The sequence below is a fragment of the Takifugu flavidus genome, chromosome 17 (genome assembly GCF_003711565.1).
Source record: "Takifugu flavidus isolate HTHZ2018 chromosome 17, ASM371156v2, whole genome shotgun sequence".
Taxonomy (NCBI): domain Eukaryota; kingdom Metazoa; phylum Chordata; class Actinopteri; order Tetraodontiformes; family Tetraodontidae; genus Takifugu; species Takifugu flavidus.
Genome location: NC_079536.1, coordinates 8,031,543 through 8,052,700, shown reverse-complemented (window position 1 = coordinate 8,052,700; position 21,158 = coordinate 8,031,543). Strand labels below are relative to the sequence as shown.

Genomic DNA, 21,158 nt, shown 5'->3' with positions numbered 1-21,158 from the left:
TGTGAAATCCCGCACAGTGTTCTTACAAGTGTCGCTTCTCTCAGAGCGTCGACTCTATAATAGTAAAATAAAGACCCTGTATCAGATGAATCTACAAGTGTTTTTTTGAGCAGCTCTTTGGTGCTGAGGGGAAAGCCACAGGGACACTGTGATACAGCACTGAGCTTTTCGAAGGTGTTGCTGGTCTAATTCTGCAAAACACATTACCCACAACATGGCTGATGATGGATCTAAGGTCTCAGAAAAATTTTAAATACACAACTTAATTTGCATCGCTGCAAAATGTGGGGTCACACAAACCAATAACCTTTTTCTTAGACTTTACTGTTTCTTTAACCAATTCACATGAGGAATGTAGCTTCATTAAGCGGTAAGGCTTGAGAACTATCTGTCAACACTCACATCTTCAGCAGAAGAAATAGTACAGTATCAAAAAGAGTGTCGAAAATCCTCACAATATTAGCTAGTTATGGAGTTCATCCCCCCAGGGAACCGAATTTCTAACAAAAGGTGCCTCGGCTAATAACAGGTTGGACATTCAGAGGAGGTACGCAACACTAAAGCTACTGGCAATTGCTCTGCATTTACCTTCAAATTGTCACAAGCAAAACAAAATAATTGCTGAAGCTGAGCTGCCCCTGTGTGCACTGTTTACAACAAAAACACTCGCAAGAGCGCAACAGTTAAGACACTAACTCAAAAAACTCTCGCAAAGAATTAGTGCAGCAGCTAAGGTAAATTGACTCCTTGGTGTTGACAGTATGTAAAGATAAATGAGTGCTTTTAAGTGCGAAACAGAGTAAAACTGATAGATGTATAGAGCGAGTGAAAGCAGAAAGAAAGGCCAATCAACTTTGGTTCCACAGAGTTCCATGGCAACAAAGTTAGGAACTTTAGAATATATGTAAATAAATGCATGGAATGAAGGACTAAAAGTCACACAACTACACAATAAAATTGCTTGCCTGCATTTAAGAGTGCTTCTGAGAAGAAAGCAGGAAAGGCAAATGTAAAGAAAACTCGATGAAGCCCTAGCTTAAACAAGGATTGGCAGGTTCAGAGGGCCAGACACTCTTTGAAGCTGTGAAGAGATTTTGGGCTTACGATTCTGATGACAGTGATGGGAGGAAGATGGAAATGTGATTAAAGTTAAACACATACACACGGTGAGAAACAAAGAAATCATCAAAACTTATGCAGAAGATGAACAGAGAAGAACAAAGAGTTTGAACAAAGAGCTGCATATTCCATCACATCATCAATCATCTGTAAAAAATCTCATCAATTAAACCTTCACAGTACAGATTTCCTGTAACATTAACTAACAGCCTGAAACACAGGGGCGCTTGGCTGCATCTTCTAAAACTTTGGAAAACAGTCAAAATCATCTAACAAGTATAACAAAGCCACCCGAAGCAGTAGAGCTATTAACCTTAAACAAGCTAGCATGTGTCCCAGGACTCCAATCTAAAGACATCAGGATATATGTTGCACACTTATTGTTTGGCACGGCTTTAGGTGTCTAAATCAACACATTTGATCGCCAAAACCCTCGCCAATCATGGTCTGATGTTTCAAGCTGATGTGCCTTCCAAAGACACCAGATGTCCAATCATCATGTCCACGCACAAGCGGTTTTAAATGTGACCACTGGCAACTGTCCTCACCATGTCATAGCACTGCAGCCGACATTCTTCCTCTAGGACCACAGTGGTGAGTTTCTAATTTAGAGGTTGACGTTGCCAATTACGCAGATCCAGGTTGGTCCAACTTGTTTAGCAATCAAAGTAGTTCTGGGAATCTCCAAACTTCCTTTGAGCCAGCTGGAGGCACCGTGAGTTCCTGCTGCCACTTCCCATCCATCCAATTAGTCTTAGATCAACAGCACGGGCTCAGCCTGTTTTTCAACGCGATCGTTATGATCTCCGCAGCTGTGCCGAGGCCTGGGCTACATCCTCTACAAAGAAAAAAACAGATATAACTCACATAGCGGCGGTGATGCCATGTGCAATTAGGAGGCAGAGTTTGCACTGAGAAGTTGGCAGAGAACCGGTGGCTTCACCAGGCCAGCTCCTGTAACCTTAATCAGATCCAATCATAGACAGATGCAGATCTTCTCAGCGTACACGTCATTATTTGTTCAGCAAAATGACAACTGGTAGCTGATAGCAGTGACAGAAATTAGCCGCGGTGCTTCAACTGCAACAGTAACAACTGCCAGTTGGAATGTAATCGCACGACGAGAGGATATTCAAACATCAGGGTGTTTCATTTATGATCTAAATTGATTTCTAACCATACCTAAAATGAACTAACTATTGAAAATGGAGTTATCAGGTTAAATTAGTGTTTAAATGTTTATTCTTAATACATGAAGGATCGGGTTGCAGTTTTAGGTTGGGGATGGTGCTGAATATCTGTCCATCTTTTTGTGTTTTGTGAACAAATTAAGACCTTTCTGCTCCTTGCAGCTCTTGGCTGTTAACTCACTGGATGCAGCAGTTATGGGAAAGATGAATTTCACCTGGACGTTAGCAAGCAAGGACAACAGTGCCTCAACCATCTTTGCTGCGTTTACTCAAGTAAATTCTACATAGGATAAAACCAAACCTAGGCTTTTCATATAAAATGAGAAATTTGCCTGGTTGTGGAGTTAGAAGGCGTCCATTATCCAGAGGACAACCAACATTCTGGACTGAATCCCTCTAACCAAACCCATTTTCCCCTGTGTTTTCCACCATCACTTCAATTCCCTTTAGCTGTGAATAAAACCTGTTGGATTTATTTGAATAAAATCGATCAGCTCTTGATTACGCAGCTAAAAATTGCCTCCACGCTTGAGGGCGTCACACCCTCGATATGTCCGAACAAGCAGTACAATAAAAGTAGAACCCAATGGCATGTTCACCAATTTGAAAAAAGATACACACACACATACACACACACACACATTCACAGACACACAGCATACAGACAAGCGGTCCAGACCAAGACCTGAATCCCTGAAAGCACCAAATACGGTCAAAGAAAGAGCACTTTGGCTAATATCTAATTATAAAGCCCACAAAACAAGAAGTAAATAAGGGTGTTTGGATGCAGGCTTTGAATGGCAACATATGCTGCACTAGAATCTGTTTGGATATTTTCTTCCTGGTATCTGAGTGCCATGTGTCTCAATCTGTCGTTTCTACCGACGAGAGGCAACAAAAAGAGTTCTGGAAGATAAATCCCGGTTGCTCTGCAGCAGTAGGGCATCTCTCCTGAGAGAGATTTAGCAACAAAAGCCAGATATGCAGATTGAGTTTTTACTCTAATGACATTTGGATTATGCTACTTTAAACCTAAAAATAATTTGCTTCTTTCATATTTCAGTCATGGATTTTCAAAGTGCTTGACAGAATTTTTTTTTACTCAATACTGTCACATCTCTTCCCCCACAGGGTCAGGTTGCAACTAGTATTATCTGCTAATGATAATATGCCGATAAATAACAATTATTACACAAACATTATGGTGATGAATATGAACTATTTAAGCCCTTGATCTCAAAAAATGAAGCTGCATTCCTTTCAGCTCCTTTGTGTTGTCAGTTTTCTGAATGGACAATGATCTAACCTGTACTCTTTTTTTCACAGTGTTTAGCATTATTTTGATATAATGTTGGTTTAAATAATGACTAGCTTGCAGGGTTCATGTGAAGGAAACATGAATGCAACATGAACTTTTAAAAGAAAAACAAATTTGATGCCATCTCGCCTGCTGAAACACTGTTTCCCTACCTCAGTTTCTAGGTCATTATCTCATTTGGTGCATATTAAGATGGGAGACAACAAGGCTGAGGACCAAAATATTTATTTCAGCTACAAAGTCGGGGCAATTTTGGGAAGTGAGGACAGTTTGGATGGTCTCCACTTCAAAGAAAGAAATGCAACTGCAGTGTTTGCATTATCTATGTCTAAAATTGGCACTGCCGAGCAAAATAAAATGAATATTTCATAACAATAATGTGACTAAAAATGTCAAATGTGGCTTAATCGGCTGAGAGCTTTTTATTTATCATCCTCTAATGGAAAGTGAAGGGAACGACAGGACAAAAATGTGTATTATTCATGATTTCCTGACTTGGGACATCATTTAAGAAACTCAACGCTTCCCATTTTATATTAATGTGAGTATGGAAGAAATCTCTTTCTGCTCCACATCTCATCCCTGCTTCCTTGCTTCAGCAGGTGTCTTGCTATCTTTCACCACCCTTAAGGCACTAATGTTTACAGCTGTACCAGATTTAGATCACAGCTCTCACAGTGGTGGTCAGAATGCTCGGGAGGCACTTGGATCTGAACTCAACTTTACTATGAACAGGAGGAAAGGAAATGACAGGGTGCTGATGAGTGGGTCTTATGTACAACACACACTATTAAAAAAGGACATTTTTGATAATGTAAAGGCACTTGGATAATAATGTATTTGTCTAACAGTCTGTAGAGTGGGAGATGCTCACTTTTGCCAGACCTGCTATTCTTACCCTGCACTTCAATTTGATTAAAACTCATTCAAACAGCTGGTGCAAAGACAGAGTGTGTGTGTGTGTGTGTTCTTGTACATGGTACATAGTGAGCACCAGGTACCAAGTTCTACTAGCAAAGTGAGGACCTTTTGGGAAGTGAGGACATTTGGGATGTATATCTTCACATGATTGTTTGATGGTTAAGACTTGGTTTTAAGGTTGAGGTTAAAATGGGCTTTCGGTCAGGATTTGGCATTTCATCAGCCTGTTAAGGTTAGGGTTATGAGCTGGAGAGCATCCGGTGTGTGTGTGTGTGCTTTTTTGTTGCATTGCTAAAATAATAATGGGACAAACTGGGTATTTTGAATATACACCACTAAAAGTTTTGAGCAAAACTTTTATCAATCAATCAATCAATCAATCAATCAATCTTTATTTATATAGCGTCTTTTACAATCAAAATTGTTTCTAGGCGCTTTACAGAATCCCAGGGCCTAACCCCAAACAAGCAACAGTGGCAAGGAAAAACTCCCCTTTAACAGGAAGAAGGTTGAACTGAAATCTATCCAAAGAATAATTGTCTGCAGTCAGAATGAGGTGTGCATTCTGCCTGATGTTTAAAACTAAAACAAACTAATTCTCGACTACTATTCTCTTACACAGCAAAATTATGGCTTTTCTGATGCTGCAAAACTGCGCGATTAGAGAAAAAAGGTGTCCCTCCCTCAGTTAAAGATATTTATGGATGACCTCCACAAAAGGAAGTGAATCAGAGAGCCAGATGGAGTAACAGTAATAATAATCATACAGGATATGAAATGTAGTTATCAAAAACACACACTGCTCAGAATGTTGCCTGCTCATTATCTTGCAGGATGCATGCATGATAACAGGCAGGGGACCTGGGAATTCCCTGCACGCCTTTTAACTTTATCGCCTCTTCACAGTTGCGTTGCCATTTTCAAGACCACTTTTTAATCAATCTGCTCTTTGTGGCCACTGGTATTTCTGCCTAATTGCATATGCATTTTCTGTAATTTCACTATTAGCAATTTGTTTTATGTCTAAAAATGCAGTCACTCAATAAAAACATGACCTCATCACAGCAATGAAGTGAAGACACCCCGATGCAAATGTAAGTCAGCAATTCTAATTTCTGAAAACTGATGGTAGTTTCCTCCAATCTGCCATAACGTATGCTTTACAGAAACAAACGTCATTAATTAAACCAAAAGCAGCTCTGTATGATGGAGTGGAATGACATTTCCCTTCACACTGTGTTCAGCAACAAAAAACTATCAAAGCTAGATGAAAATATTACACTCGGCCTTCTCAAAAAAAGGCAATTAATCATAAAATTCATTCTGTCACGCTAATGCGATTTGTGTGGTTGACTGAGTGCACTATACTTTATGTGGCATTTATTAACAATCTGCTGTTTGGACGGCTCCGCGTTCTTACGCCTCATTCGTCTTTGTGTGATTCATGCAGCACGCTGATGTTTGGTGACGTGGCCTGACGCTGTAATTATGCGTGATGGTTTAATATACTCTGCAACAGGTTGACTGTGCTGCTCAATGAGGTTCCAGCTGCACTGTTTCTGGGAATAACAACTACTAATATATTAATCAGATGACGCAATTATTATTTTTCATATTGTAGTTCAGTTTTCCAATGTTTTAAGTGGCTGAACATTCTTCAGTAAATGCCTATTTTTTTCACTTTTACCTTCTTTTTATACACTGATGATACAATGATGTTTTTTTCTTATGATACTTTTCATCCATTCTGTTGACATCCATGTTCCCCCAGTCCGGGACAGGGTCAGGATGAGGATCAGGATTAGGATCAGGGTGCTTCTCAGCAGTCACCAGGTGAGAGACAGGTGACCAGTCGACCACACACCATTCACTTATATACTTAGGGTGGTGGCAAAATTATAAGAGAATCACCATATTTAAGTGGTTTCAGTTGTTTTTGTTGAATTGGCAATAAAAAATAAACATTCATTTAACTATTGTGAAAGAGGGAATTGATGAGATGTTGAGAGATGAAGAGATGTTGTTCAAAAAAGATGTTCGAAATATCACCACTATATGTGGAGGGGTAATTTAGGGGCTAAAATCAACCAATTTACACCACACAAGCCCCCAAACCCCTCCAGAACCTTCCTGTGATGAGGCAGCCATGCTAATCGGTGACCCAGTCTAACAATTTAATGGCATGTGGAATCTCAGAACTATATAGAGACTTTACTGAGTTTCCAGAGGTGTTATTGTTACTTCCAACTCATGTCTGCTACAGTCATCCAGTGCAGTCCAATAATATTAAGGCTGCGTGATAGAAGATGTCTGGGTGCAGCTAAACTGACTCCTCCAGGTGAAGAAGCTCTTTCTTTGCCATTTTTTCAGAACTTGCATCTATAAAGACCCAGCAGAGTTGACGGACATTGGGCGCAAAGTTCAAATGCCCAAACAACCCGACAGAGAACCTATGAAACCATGTAAGAGAGCACACATGAGGGCGGCTTCACAGAATCACGCATTACCACCCTTTGAAGTGTTTCAGTTGCTAATGGGTTTGGATCCCATTCCGGGAGAGTCTGCGGCACATCTGTCCATTAGCCGGCTGACACACTGTGCTGACTAAACAGTACTTCCAGGGCCCTGGTCCTCTTATCTTCCCTGCGAACCCTCATTTTCCGACAGGTCACTGAGTTTGTTGTTTGTGTTTTAGGAACAGTAGGTGCACAAATTAGAGGCTGACACTTGAAGAACTTTTCCTAACCTCTTTTCTGGAAGACAAATGGTATTTTTTCCTTCTATTTTTATTGATTTTATGGCTCTTAAGGGACAATATTTTGATGTAAACAGGAGTGTTGTAGCAATGTTTTTCATATAGACCACAGTTATGTTTATCAAACGGGAAGTCTGGGTGTTTCTTTCTAAAAATGCTAAAATTGAACTCTTCTAATACTACCTATAGGCTCTAAAGGATCCAAGGATTCAGGACAACATGTCATGTTTTCTGCACCATGCTGAGCTTTCGGAGCAGCTCTTTGTGCTGTGTTTTTTCAAAGAATGCCAAAGAGCGTCTACCTCTCCTCGCCTCTCACGCACGATGGCATGCTGCTCTCCTAAATATGAAGCCAAGTTCCACACAATAGAGGAGTGTGAGGTGTAATCGACTTCTAATCGCCAAATACCAACAAGACAAAGGGTTCATGGGAGACACAGACATAAAGACACATTTATGCATTTATTCTTCTTGAAAAACAGCTAATAATATCTTTGCTATTGGTGCTAAACCTGCTGCAATACCTTTGCAAGGCACAGTTAGTCGATCGCACATTTTATTAACACATATTATTATTACATATTATTATCTGCCAGCCTGCGTATGTATTTTTGTCCTGTTTCATGGACACAGTCAAACTCAACATCCATCCCAGACAGATTAAAGAGCTAAAAATGATCCTGCGATCATCCACCTGATAATCCCCTCCATGTTGGCCAGCATTGTTTCATTTCTAGACAACCAGTCACGATGCCAGCAGACAGCCCATTTGATAAGCAATGATGTTAAAACAATTTTGCAGATATACTGTATGTCTGCTGTGCTGTGTATTAATTAACCGCATAACGGCGGTTAAATGAAATTCTGAATTAATCAAATTAGCAGTTAAAGGATTGCCCTGACTCCAACCACTGCACTGCCATCTTTAATAGTGTCTAGGTGGCACTTCCTGCAACTCAAGAAGGGCTTGTTAATAGACTCTCACAGAATATATTCATTAATAATTTGACCCTTGAGCAAAGGGCAGGAATAACCAGAATTATGGAATTAGAGCACAAAAAAGAGGAGGCGACAGGTTTTCCATTTTGTACAGCAACTCAGAGCCTGACCACTGAACTAACGACGGACGGACGGACCGACCGACCGACCTGTATACTAAAGATGATGCTAAAGGTGATGCTAAAGGTTTAGACAACTCTGCACTATGCTGAACTAGCTTAAGTAGATCAATGACTGTAGATGTACAATTACTGTTTTTAAGCTTTCTGACAAAAGAAGGTCTTCAGATTAATCAAAATAAGAGAAGTTGTCAGCCTGCCAGGTGTCCCCCATACCTGAAAAGTGAGCTGGCTCCACAGCAGGAGGGGCTGGTAGCAGAGAGGTATAAACACACCAAGTCGCAAGTGTAACTACTTGCTCCATGTTAGCCTTATTAATCCTCAACCACTCCAATTGTCCTTCCACAGGTAGAGCAGACAGCACCAACAATAAAATAAAGTTTGCTGCTCATAAAAAGCAGGTTATTGCATTAAAAATATATAACATATAGCAAATACTTTATAGCAGAACATGCTACCTTTAAATAGGGAGAAAGAGGAAACCTAAAGAGGCAATGTAGAACGCATAAGGCAAACACAAAAAGATAAAGGCTGGAGTAAATTAAGTAACGAAATAGAAAAGCATGACAAATAAAAATATAAAGAGGGACCAGCGACCCTTGTCTGACTAATCATAGCTTGTATCAGCACCTCGAACAGAAGCTAATGGACCACATCCACATTTAGCCTCAGCTTCCTCTCTCACGCTGTCATGAACATCCAAGAGGACCCTAAATACACACCAACACACTGAAGAGTGTCAAAACAAAAGCTCAATGCACTGTCTGCATACAACTGCTCTGTTGCTCAGATTTGCTAATCAGTGGCAACAAAACCACCATCATTACTTGAAAAGGGCACCAAAAGCCTTGTGTAATGTTCATATTGTTGTTACTCAGCCAGCGTTTGTGGGTCTGATGGACCCGTTGCATTTTGTGGCTTTTAATGCCTCACATCAAACACTTTTATGTTAAAATACTGAACAGATGTTTACCTTATCCCAATTACAAGCAGTATAAACAATATATATGGTTAATATTTGCCCTTTACCTTTGTTAGATCACATTTATAACTTATTATTTAAAACATAATAAAGAAAATAAATTAAAATCAAGATGAGTGGAAACAAATTTACAAGTGAAGTAAGGTTTTTCAAAACTACTGACTTTTATTTCTTTGAACTTGAAATTCAACCCATTCAGGTGCACAACACAAGCTGGGTCCCACAGACCCGAACACCACACAAGGGTTAATGGGCTAATCAGAATTACACCAAACATGAGGAGTTGCTTCTTAATGTCATGGACTGACAGGTCTGGAATCCCAGTCGGTGAAATATATGGATTCACCAGGTCCCAACAGTAATTCTTGCTCTGGTAAAATCGACATAGCACTAGCAGCATTTAAACTTGATCCAGCGAGAATCGGTGAAGAGCGACAACAAATGACAGCGAAAGGTTTTACAGCTGTTGCTAATTAACGCTGATTGATTGTGCAAGTTGACGGCAGGACACAATTAAACTTGGCTGCTTACATGTGAATTGAATGCAGGCCAGTTTTTGTGCTCTGCCAAACATTATTTATGAAGTACATGAAGGATCACTACAGTATTGCTGCCAAGAGGGGGATGTCTTCTCTTGTTGATCTTCTCCAGTTACACTCCATAATTTAACACTTTGCGTCCAACACCGCCAACTAAACAAATTCTACAGCCATCTCACCATTGCACAAACTATTGGGAGAAGGTTTTATTTGATTGTATATATTGACCCATAAAACATGTAACCGCAAATTCAAGTACTTCTATTTTTATATTTTCCTGCCGATCAAATAATGCTACCTGCAGCTTTGTGCATGCTCAGCTTTGAGGGCTATTTTAATTCCGCCTTGTGCCTGCGGTGTTTCATTTTTTATGTTGGGTCGAGACGTATGTTTCATGTTTGTAATTCCCCAGTATGGTAGCCTTTTAACTGTACTATTTTCCTGTTTATATTTTGTTTATATTTTCCTGATTATATTTTCACCAACGTTTTCGTTGCAGCAACATTATTTGATAAAGCGGCAACATCTACCCCAGCTGCAGCCCTTTTGGTGCCCAGGATGAGAGCATGGCTTTTCTGTATTTCTTTATTATTATTTTTTTTTTTTGGTTTACTGCAACATTTTCCCCATTGACCTATCTATTTTATAGTTTTGGAATCATGAGTTTAAGTGGCTGTCAGCAAGCATCACCCTCGGCAACTATGTGGCCTATGGCAAGACCCATCCCTGCATCACAGCCTCCTCACCTTCTGCAGTCAACACAAGCTGCATCTTATTAAACACAGTCAATATACAACACCCAGGATACATCTTATAAATATATAGTATAAATTGCAAGAACCGACATTTAGAAATATTGTCCTCCAGTGATATATCACATGTTCTGTCTTATTCTACATTGTAAAAGAAAAAAGTAGAACCTACTTAGGAGAAATGAAGGTTAGGGAAGAAAGTGGAGAACATCAGATGAGCCGGTGAGCCCTGTATATGTTTCTGCCTCAGGCAGCCTAGTTGTTAAATCTTCCTCTGTACCCACACTGATTTCTTCTCTTAAAAGGCTTATTTTTGTTTGGCCAACCAAAAATTAAAAAAAAACAAAAACCTGAACGTTCAAATCCTAAACAGAATTTGGTGTTTCCACTTTCCAATTTCTCAATTGGACATAGAGACCACTGCTCCTATCTCTGTGAGGACATTCATAGATAAATGAGACATTCCCAACCCCTTCACCATAGCCCTATCCATCACAACTACAGCGGTATGAGAAAGTTTGGGCACCCTTGACAATTGGCATTATTTTTATTCACCAATCATTGGGTGTTTTAATTCACAACTTAATTTTGATATATCAAATAACTGATGAACACAATCATATTTCAGCAGTGAAATGAGGTTTACTGGGTTAACAGAAAATGTGCAATATGCCCCAAAACAAAAAAAGGCCTGTGCATAAATTTGGGCACCTTAATAGAAAAATCATATTAGTACTTAGTAGAGCCTCCTTTTGCAAAAATAACAGCCTGGATGAGTGTCTGGATCCTGGATGATGGTATTTTGGCCCATTCCACCTGGCAAACCTCTGTAATTCAGTGATGTTTGAAGGATTTCGAGCATGGACAGCCTGCTTCAAGTCATCCCACAGATTCTCAATGATATTCAAATCTGGGGACTGGGATGGCCATTCCAAAACATTGTACCTGTTCCTCTGCATGAATGCTCGGGTAGATTTTGAGCAATATTTGGGGTCACTGTCTTGTTGAAACACCCATCCCCGGCGCAACTTCAACTTTGTGACAGACTCTTGAACATTATTCTCAAGAATCTGCTGATACTGAGTGGAATCTATGCGACCCTCAATTTTAACAAGATTCCCAGTACTAGCACTGGCCACACAGCCCCACAGCATGATGGAACCTCCACCAAATTTTACTGTGGGAAGCAGGTGTTTTTCTTCGAATTCTGTGTTCTTTTGCCGCCATGCATACCGCCTCTTGTTGTGACCAAACAATTCAATTTTTGTTTTATCAGTCTCCAGTATCTTATTCCAAAATGATATTGGCTTGTCCAAATGTTATTTCGCATACCTCAGGCGACAGTTTGTGGCGACTGTGAAGAAAAGGCTTCTTCCGCATTACTCTTCCGTATAGCCTTTCCTTGTGCAAATTGTGCTGTATTGTTGACCGATGCACAGCGACACTGTCTGCAGCAAGATATCCTTGCAAGTCTTTGGAGGTGGTCTGTGGGTTGTTTTTAACCAGTTTGACCATCCTTCGTCTTTGCCTCTCTGCAATTTTTCTTGGCTTACCACTTCTAGGCTTAACAAGAACTGTGCCCGTGGCCTTCCATTTCCTCACAATGTTCCTGACAGTGGAAACTGACAGCTGAAATCTTTTGGACCGCTTTTTGTAATCTTCCCCTAAACCATAATGCTGGATAATCTTGGTTTTGAGGTGATCAGAAATTTGTTTTGAGGCTCCCATGTTGCAGCTCTTCAGAGGAGAGTCAAACAGAATGAGAACTGGCATTTGGCCACCTTAAATACCTTTTGTCATTAAGTTCAAGGCTTAACGAGCTCACCAAACCAACTTTGTGTGTCCAATTATCTTGTGATGATTCGATACAGGCCATCAAAGCAACAAAATGACAAGGGTTCCCACATTTTTGCACAGCTTGTTTTTTACATTTGATTTAATTTCATACAATTGTATACTATGAATACTTAAAATCTGTGTGTGGAAATCAAGCTAACACTTGGCTCTTATGGGCAAATAAAGGACATGCCACCAAGATAATTTTGTGTGAAGTAAGAGTCCATTATTACACAACCTCAGAGGGGGTGCCCAAACTTTCTCATATCACTGTATATGCCAAAACCAATCCTAAAACAAGAAATCTTTTAAGGGAAGATGTGAGGACCAGCCCAAATGTCCACACTTCCCAAAAATGTCCTCACTTTGCTTATAGAATTTGTATTTTGGTATTCAATATGACACTTTTTTACAGGTTGTTTCTCATGTGAGTGAGTGACTGACTTGTGTTTTTCTTTTGTGTTTCAATAAAAAGGGGGGAAAGGATCCAAAGATTAATTCACTTAACCTCAGGCTATAAATGGAGTAGTTAAGTGGCTTAAAACAACTGGAATCCAAAAGAGGAGGGTAATAACAACATTTGTCTCAGCTGAGGCTTGATGTCCTTTTCTGCGGCACACTTGCAGTGCAAGCTGCTGACTACAATTCCAACATTCATTTAGAGAGTCCTCGGGCACACACATTCCCATTCAATATCCACAATCTCACTTTCAAACAAAATGGTGTTGGACAAAATCTGAGGCTCTGCTTATCTTTGTATGCGATAGCATGCACAGATAAGTGAGGTGAGCAGATGGTGTGCTTTAGTTTTATCTTTAATCCCTGAAATTCCTCAGCTACCCATCATGCCCATTGCACATGCAGAATAAATGGTTAATGTCAGAGAAGAAACTCAAACAGAAAGACAAGCCAGGTCGATAATGTAAGTCTCTACCCACAATACGCTCAGTCCACCTCTATATAAAGATTACAGCTACTGCTGGATAACTAGCTAATGACTAAATAATATCTAAGCAATATATGCTGATTATTTTCTCATCTAAAACACTTAATTGATGTTTAAGTTTAAAGGCTAATAAATTGGTGGATTTTTTTATGAAATTCCCATTGTACATTATAAAGTAATTAGGACTCAGCATGTCTGTGTTACCTCCATGGATGTAAGTGGAAAAATCAATGCTTTGATATTCAGTAATGCAGTAGAAGCAAATGAAAAACCAGTCAAGTGTGTTGTTTATAGAGCAATAGGGATGCTAAACAGAGCAGCATATTACAGAGGTTTGGTAAAATACAAAGACAGGAAGTTGATTTTCTGTCCAGCGTTTGACATTTCTATAGTCGCTACTAGAAGTGTATTGTGAAAAGTTGGCGTCAATCTGTAAAGTTGCTGTGGTGCATTTGTCAAATGTATCCTGTGGATGTTTATAGTAAACCAAGCTGTTCTCCCAAAGAGCCAAAATTTAGCTGTGGTAAAATCAATATTGCAGCTTTTATGCTTGGCTGAAGCATAAAATACAATCAAAGATGAATGACCATCATGACTGTAGCACAAAAGGTTTGTTAGATTTTAAACGCAACAGATTTACAGAAAAGTGAGATTAGCAATACAGCCGGAGTGTATGAAGCAGCAATTATATTTTGTGTGTTTTTAGACTTGACAAATATTGGGTTATACCTTCTCTGAAAAACGCATTCTCAATGCTACAACATAGCAATAAAAAGCCGTCTGTGGAACGACGCCAGTATCACATCAATTGCATAAAAGGTTCAAATGCTTTGAAGTTCAGACAAAATGACTTAAATTGCCGTGTCATTACCTGGCATTTACATCTGCAACACCGACTGTAATTTTCAGACCTTTCAAAGACTGAAAATTCACTCTCTCAATCCAGTCTGTTCATGCACAGGGTGCTTTCTTAGCCCCAATCATTCGAAACCTTAACTGACTCCTTTCCTCTCCTCTCCTCTCTGAGTAAATCATTGATGATGTTGTTTCTTGTATAGTTTCTCTGATCCCCCCCCCCCCCCCCCCCCCATCCATCAACAGGTCTAGCTGTCTTTATAGCTGTATGCTTGCCTGCCAACCTCCGACCCTGCTGACCCATTCTACTCTTATACCAGCAGCTTGTACTATTAATGTATCTCTATGACAGGGGTCACCAACACAGTGCCCGTGGGCACCAAGTCGCCCGCAATGACCACATGAGTCGCCCGCAAGCCTGTTCTAAAAATAGCAAAACTCGCAAGGTGTGTCTAAGAAAATTTTTTCTACCGCTATTTTTTTTAAATCACACCTGCATTTACATTGATTTTTAAATGACAATGTCTTAAAAATAAATAAAAATATAAATAAAGTGAAGGTGAACTCTGACCTAGTTCAAAGGTCAGTATTGTGCGTATGAAAGAACATTGGCGCTTGTGGAGAATAAACTAGCGGGCAGTGAAGATGGTGAGTGGAGTGCAATTTTCTACCCCAAAAACATGGTAAAAAGAAGACAGTAAATTTATCATTTTCAAAGTGAATGGAGGAAGAGTAATTTTTTACTACTGTGAAAGGAAGGTGTGTATTTTGCATTTGTGGGGTGACTGTGATGACGGCGAAGCAGCACAATGTGGAGCGACGCTTCACTACGCGTCATGAAAGCTACAATGCTAACTACCCACCGGGAAGCATTCTACAGTCAGAGAAGGCCCATGAGGTAAAAAGTGTGTTTATAAAATGTAACAGATTTTGAGCAGAATTGCAGTAGATTTGTTCAGTTAAGATTTATTCAATATGAAAGTTTTTTTTAAATGTTGCATAACTTTTTAAAACATGGTTCAACATAGTTTATGAATTGTTAAAATAGTTTAGTTTCTTATGGTTGAAAGGGTCTGGTAAAAACTCAACATTTTTTAGAGGAGTGTGTCAAGCGGTAGCCCTTCACACAACTCGGTACCCATGACGTAGCTCTTGGTTTCAAAAAGGTTGGTGACCCCTGCTCTATGATCTCTGCCTATTCTCTCCTCTACCTGTCCTTCCCCCTTCTTCTCCCTCTCTACCCAGCCAGCCATCAGCAGGAGGGTCCCCCTACATGAGCCTGGTCCTGCTCAAGGTTTCTTCCTGTTAAAGGGGAGTTTTTCCTTGCCATTGTTGCTTGTTGGGGGTACAAAGATTTAATAATATGTAATAAAGCACAATATTCATTAGCCATCACATATTTTCTGAAGCGCCAAATTACAAAAACAATTCTACATATTGACTGAGAATGAATAAAACAAAAATCCATTCTGAAATCTCATTCAAACGTCTCTCATTATCTTTCTTTCTTGAAATGCCCTACTCCCATCCTCCTTCTAGCATCTCATGCCCACTCGCCATGTCAGGACACCCTTGTCTAATGAGCTAGACAGATCTTGCAGGCTCTAATGAGAACACATTCCACTAGAATAACTTTCTGATTTAATCATTTGCACACGAACATTTGCAAATGAACGCAAACCAAATCGCATTGATGTACATACAGAGGCTGTATTTGTACATCCCTAAAACAGAATTAAACGATTACTGGTGTCGGCGGTACCCAGGTGCAGTGAACGGGAGAGGCTTCTGTGCAAATTAGGGATATCTTTAGATGTTTCATACCATGTCCAATATCAACACCACAAGATGTGTCTCCCCATAACAAAGGCAAAATCCCAGGCTTCTCTATTTATCAGCAGCAATCTCACAGGTAATCTCCAATCGCGTCAAACTGACATAAATCGAGGATTACCGTACTGATAGATGGTCTCAGCTTTAGTGCAGAGGGGGCAGGAGATGGAGAGGAGGAGAAAAGTTTTATTGCGAGGGCCTCCGTGTATACGTGGTAATGTGCAAGGATGTTTCGTTCACTTTGTTCAGGGAATTCTGCGACAAGACTTGTCAGTACACATTTATATCACTCTGCCTCCCTCCCATGATGAAACATAGATAGCCTTGCAGAAGCATTTAACTCCAAGAGAGAAATGTCAGTTCTTCGAGGAGACAAATACAGAAGCCCCAGTGTACCATGAATCAGAAAAAAAGGTATTAAAGAAATCTCTGACAGTACATTCCACACCAGTCGGTGTTTGATATGCTTGGGAAATTAAGTGAGAATAATGAAATCATGCTTTATTGATCTGATATATTCATGCACTTGATGGGACAGAATGAGTTTAGGCGCCAGAGAAAAAGTATCTCGGTTTGTTGGCTACACATTCAGCCTCATTGTCACTTGTTGAAGAGTCATTTTTTTAAACAAATATATTTATATCCAGCGAGTGTGGAGTGACAGGAGAACGAATCAAAAACAATACTAGGTCAAGGGATTAGGGTTAGACAATAACCCTATAAAAAGCAGGAGGTGTGATTGGAAAATATGAGAAGAGAAGGTCCAAAAGCCTACTCTTGCTTCCAGAAAAACTATTTCAGTTTTTAGGATTAGATACGTGAAGCTCACCCTTGTGCAAACATGGAAATATAAAGAAATGACAACTAAAGGCCTGATGCCACCATCCAGGCCATTATAAACGTCTTCACTGTGGAGGATGCAAGTGGGAAATACAAGCTTTCCTTTCTTTGGACGCAGTCGAGCTTCTAAAGACTAAAGAATTGCATGCAGCTGTGGGAGCACCCATTTACTGCCCTGAGCCACAGATAAGAGTTAGTGCCGCACAATGTCAGCATGGACTGATTTTGCCAGCACAGTACAGCTTAGTCACATCACTGCTTCCTACTGCTGGTGCACAGGTGACCAACAGCAATGCACAAGGGGTCAAAGGTCTCAGAGGAGTTCCTACTCAGTGGGAAGAGATTTTTGAGGGTAAAGAGCAGATGAGAAGAGATACAGGGAAGGAGAATGGCCCCTAGGATGACAGAGATATATTGGAAAATAGCAGGAGTCCAAAGAAGCAATAAAAAAAGCAAAGGTAAAAAGCAGAAGGTGGAAAAGAGTTGTCTAGGCAGAGGACAATATAGGCCAAAAGAGAGAAATGATCATGCACTTAACAAGTAGACCTTGCATCCCAGCCCTGACTCGATAAATGCACAAACCTGGACACAAGAGCAGCCAAAACAAATAGGTGCACCTGTAGGACTACACAGGGCCAAATTCAGCTAAAACACCAAATGCTGGTCAGATCGCATCTGAACTAAACTGGTCTGCCTCCTGCCTGTTATTACCACCTGCTCCTGGGAGTCAAAACACAGTAAACTATACTAAATGTGTTGGATTTCAGAAAATTACAGCATCTCGCTGACATTTTTTCCCATCGTGGTAAGCGGTGATCATAATCACACATATTTATCTGAAAGAAAACAACTCTACGTTCACTGTGGGGTAACACGTAATTATTCCCTAATTGGGTACAACAATTACAGCCTCAAACCCAAACTCAGAATATTACCAACAAGATTAAACAAAAATCTCCCCCTTTAGTGTCATCCAATGATTTATATTGTAAAAGGGCCTCTGTCCTGCCCTCCAGTGGGCCTGGAGGTTGAGGCAGAGTGATGTCTATGTCAAATAGCCTGGCACGCTTAATGAGATAGGAAAAGGCTAATCTGATTCTATATCAGACAGGCTCTAGGGGCCTCCTATTTAGCCACCCACGGTGACACTACTACACAGACTTAAAGCCCTTAAAGTTGCGTATCTTAAAGTTGCCCATCCTTTAGGCTTCGTTTAGCAAGGTTGTGGAGGCTTTTAAAAATGTAAAACCCCATAATTTGCACACGGAGAGATGAATTGTCATGGTGCCTGGAAAAAGGCTGGTTGAAGGAAAAATTAGCCCAAGTATGTACAATATGCGTTCTGGAGTACGTGAATATAAAACAGGATATATTCGATGTGCAAGTGCTGTATGTGAGAACACTGAATTGCAACAAGGAAGAAGGTAATTTTGTTTTCTTCAGCTGTGCGTGTGCATCATTAGTGGCTTCATTTTCCGGAGGGGATCCGCAAACTTTTTTTTCGTAAAGATATCAAAACATGCAACACCATACACACACACGCACACACACACACTCAAATGACTAATTCACCGTGCACCCAATTGCTGGGTCAACCAGCCTATTGACTTTTACTGCATGAGTGTGTTTACCCCAGCAGGATGTTCATCTTTTTTTAGTGCATACCTCAGACCAGTGGAGGCGATGACATTGTCTGTTCGACAAACGATGCACATCTCCTCAGCGGAAGCGTAGGGTCAGCACTTAAATTTGTGCACCACTACACACACGCACATTTGGGCTTGGCAAGCCCTAAATCACACTCGGATACTCTGAACTGTTTGTGCAAATATGAATGCATTTTTTGAGATTTTATTAGAGTTGGCAGCTGCTTTTAATTCTAACTGTACTCTGCCTGTTGCACATGACATATTTGAATGTTTATTTTTATCGGGGATCCTCATTTTAATGGGGAAAAGCAAACCAGAAAATATTTCTAGCTTATGAGCCCCAAAAATAGTTTGCGGAAAAGCATAAGATTCGCTCCGATCAATGAAACAAGAATAACTTTTGTACCTCTAAAAGACCTTCTTCTAGGTCTACCAGTAATGGATACAGGCATTTTGAGAATTTCCATAAACGGATCAATAAAGATTTATTTTTAGAATGTTGCCACTGTGGAACCTGTGTGCGCCATGCTGCCACGATGAGGAACAACTTCGGAAAAAGCGCTGTGTGTCAATCTCCTCTACCTTTTCTGTAACACTTACCAAAGCTCTCTCTCGTCCTCCCTTTCTCTCTCTCTCTCTCTCACACACACACACACACACACACACACACACACACAGGATGATTAATGAGGCGAGGGACCAGAGGAGCCCCAGCGATCACACCGGGAGTCAGCAACATTGGAAAGACACCAAACCAAGTGGAAATAATTCCAGGACATTACAAAAACTAAACACTGTCTGGTCTTTTTAGATCAGATCTGCATCATTCATCAATGATGCCCCTCAACAGGGAAATGCTACACATTTCTAGTTGTTTAGTTTGTTTTGCACTGTAGAACATTGCAATGTGTGACATTTACTTATCAGATTTAGGATTGGTAATCATGGGAAAAGATAACAAAAGAATAATAAGTGAGCACACCATCCTCGGGTGTTGAAAAGTCATAACCAGTTTTTCAATAGCAGATGATAGGTACGAAATGAGATGCAAATTCTGTTGAAAAGAATGAGCATTAAACTGGAGAATATTGAGAGATGAGTCACTGTTTCACTGAAAAGTAACTCCAGAGTTTGCTAGACCGAGTGATATGCTCTGTTCTCTGGGACAGTAAAAAACAAAACAAAAGCACTTTGGAAAGCCTTTTAAACGTCCCCAAACGGCTGCAGATTTGTGGAAATGTTTTAAATTGCTTCTATTCGCTTTGCCTGAGGAAGGATTGAGGCACAATAAATCAAAACCCAACCGGCTTTAAATGAAATAAATTATTTAAATGATAAACTCAAAGAGGTAAACCAATTCTACCACTTTCTTAACAGCCGGGCTTTTACACCTCTCCAAAGCACCGGCTGACACCGCCGTGGGGATACCTGCAGTCGCGCCAGGAAACGCGCCGACTCTGCCGCCACCACTCCGCTCCAAAGACGCGCTCGCTTTGCAGTCCACTCACACACAAGACTCACCCCATTAACCACCAGGGGCCAAAGAAAATAAGACTCAACAACTTACGGGTTGTTGGCAAAGCTCCCTGCGCGTGGCTGGCGTGGTTGAAAATCCACAGAGCGACCGGCAAAAACAACGTCGATCCCAGCGCAGGACGGAGCATCTTCGCGGTTGGTGCAGATGCGGCTCGAAGCGGTGGGAAACACTCTGGGAGAGGAAGAATGTGCTGGTGACGCTGGTCCGTCAGCTTCGCTTTGCAGTTTAGGACTGACGGCGATCAGCTCTGACGCTCTCTCTCTCCTTCTCACTCTCGCTTTCTCTTTTCCCCCTCTCTCCCCCCTCTTTATTCTCTCTCCCTCTTCTCTCCCTCCCTCTCTTACTCCTGTCGCTCTCTACACCTCTTCCTTTCTCTCTCCTCTTCTCTCTCTCTTTCTCTTTGACTCTTGTCTCTCTCTTTTTCTCCCTCTCCTCTTCTCTCGCTATCTCGCTCTCTCTCCAATAACGGGATGATGTAAGATTCGCGCTGACACACAAGCCGCTGCCCTGTGCTTAAGCGCGGAGCATCTGTGTCTGCAGCTATTTCTCCCCTTCAGAGCCAAACGTATCAGCCGTGTCTCCACCTGTGGGTCGGTGAAAAGACAGTTGGAGCTGCCGGTGTTCAAAAAAGATGCGTCTGAGCTTTTTGTTGTGCTGCGCTCCTCAGCACCGATCGCGACTCTAAAGTTAATATCCTCTCTCTCGCTCTCTGCCAGATAGTCCTCCCCCCCCCCCCCCCCCCCCCCGCGCGCTTTCTGTTTGGCGGCATCTATCTATTTTCCTTCAGAAAAAAAACTTTGATAAAATATTTAAACCAACACCATTTTCATGCTTCACTTTTCTCTGTCTGCGTGCTCATAGGAGGGTCCCCGGAAAACAGGAAAACAGTTGTCAGGTCTGGTATAGCTATTTATTTTTAGGGAGGAGGGATGGTTAGGCATCACTTCTGTCCCAACTTTGGCCTCTTC

The 21,158-nt window shown here is 40.8% G+C and overlaps 1 protein-coding gene across 1 annotated transcript in view; it reads right to left on the bottom strand.

The window, feature by feature from the left end:
* Positions 1-20,831, bottom strand: part of cntnap2a (contactin associated protein 2a) — a 211,770-nt gene extending 190,939 nt beyond the window's left edge. Inside the window, exon 1 of the mRNA XM_057013033.1 lies at positions 20,221-20,831. Within this exon, the coding sequence (XP_056869013.1) occupies positions 20,221-20,317 (97 nt within the window). The 5' untranslated portion in view covers positions 20,318-20,831. The remainder of the gene's footprint in view (positions 1-20,220) is intronic.
* Positions 20,832-21,158: the final 327 nt, after the last annotated feature.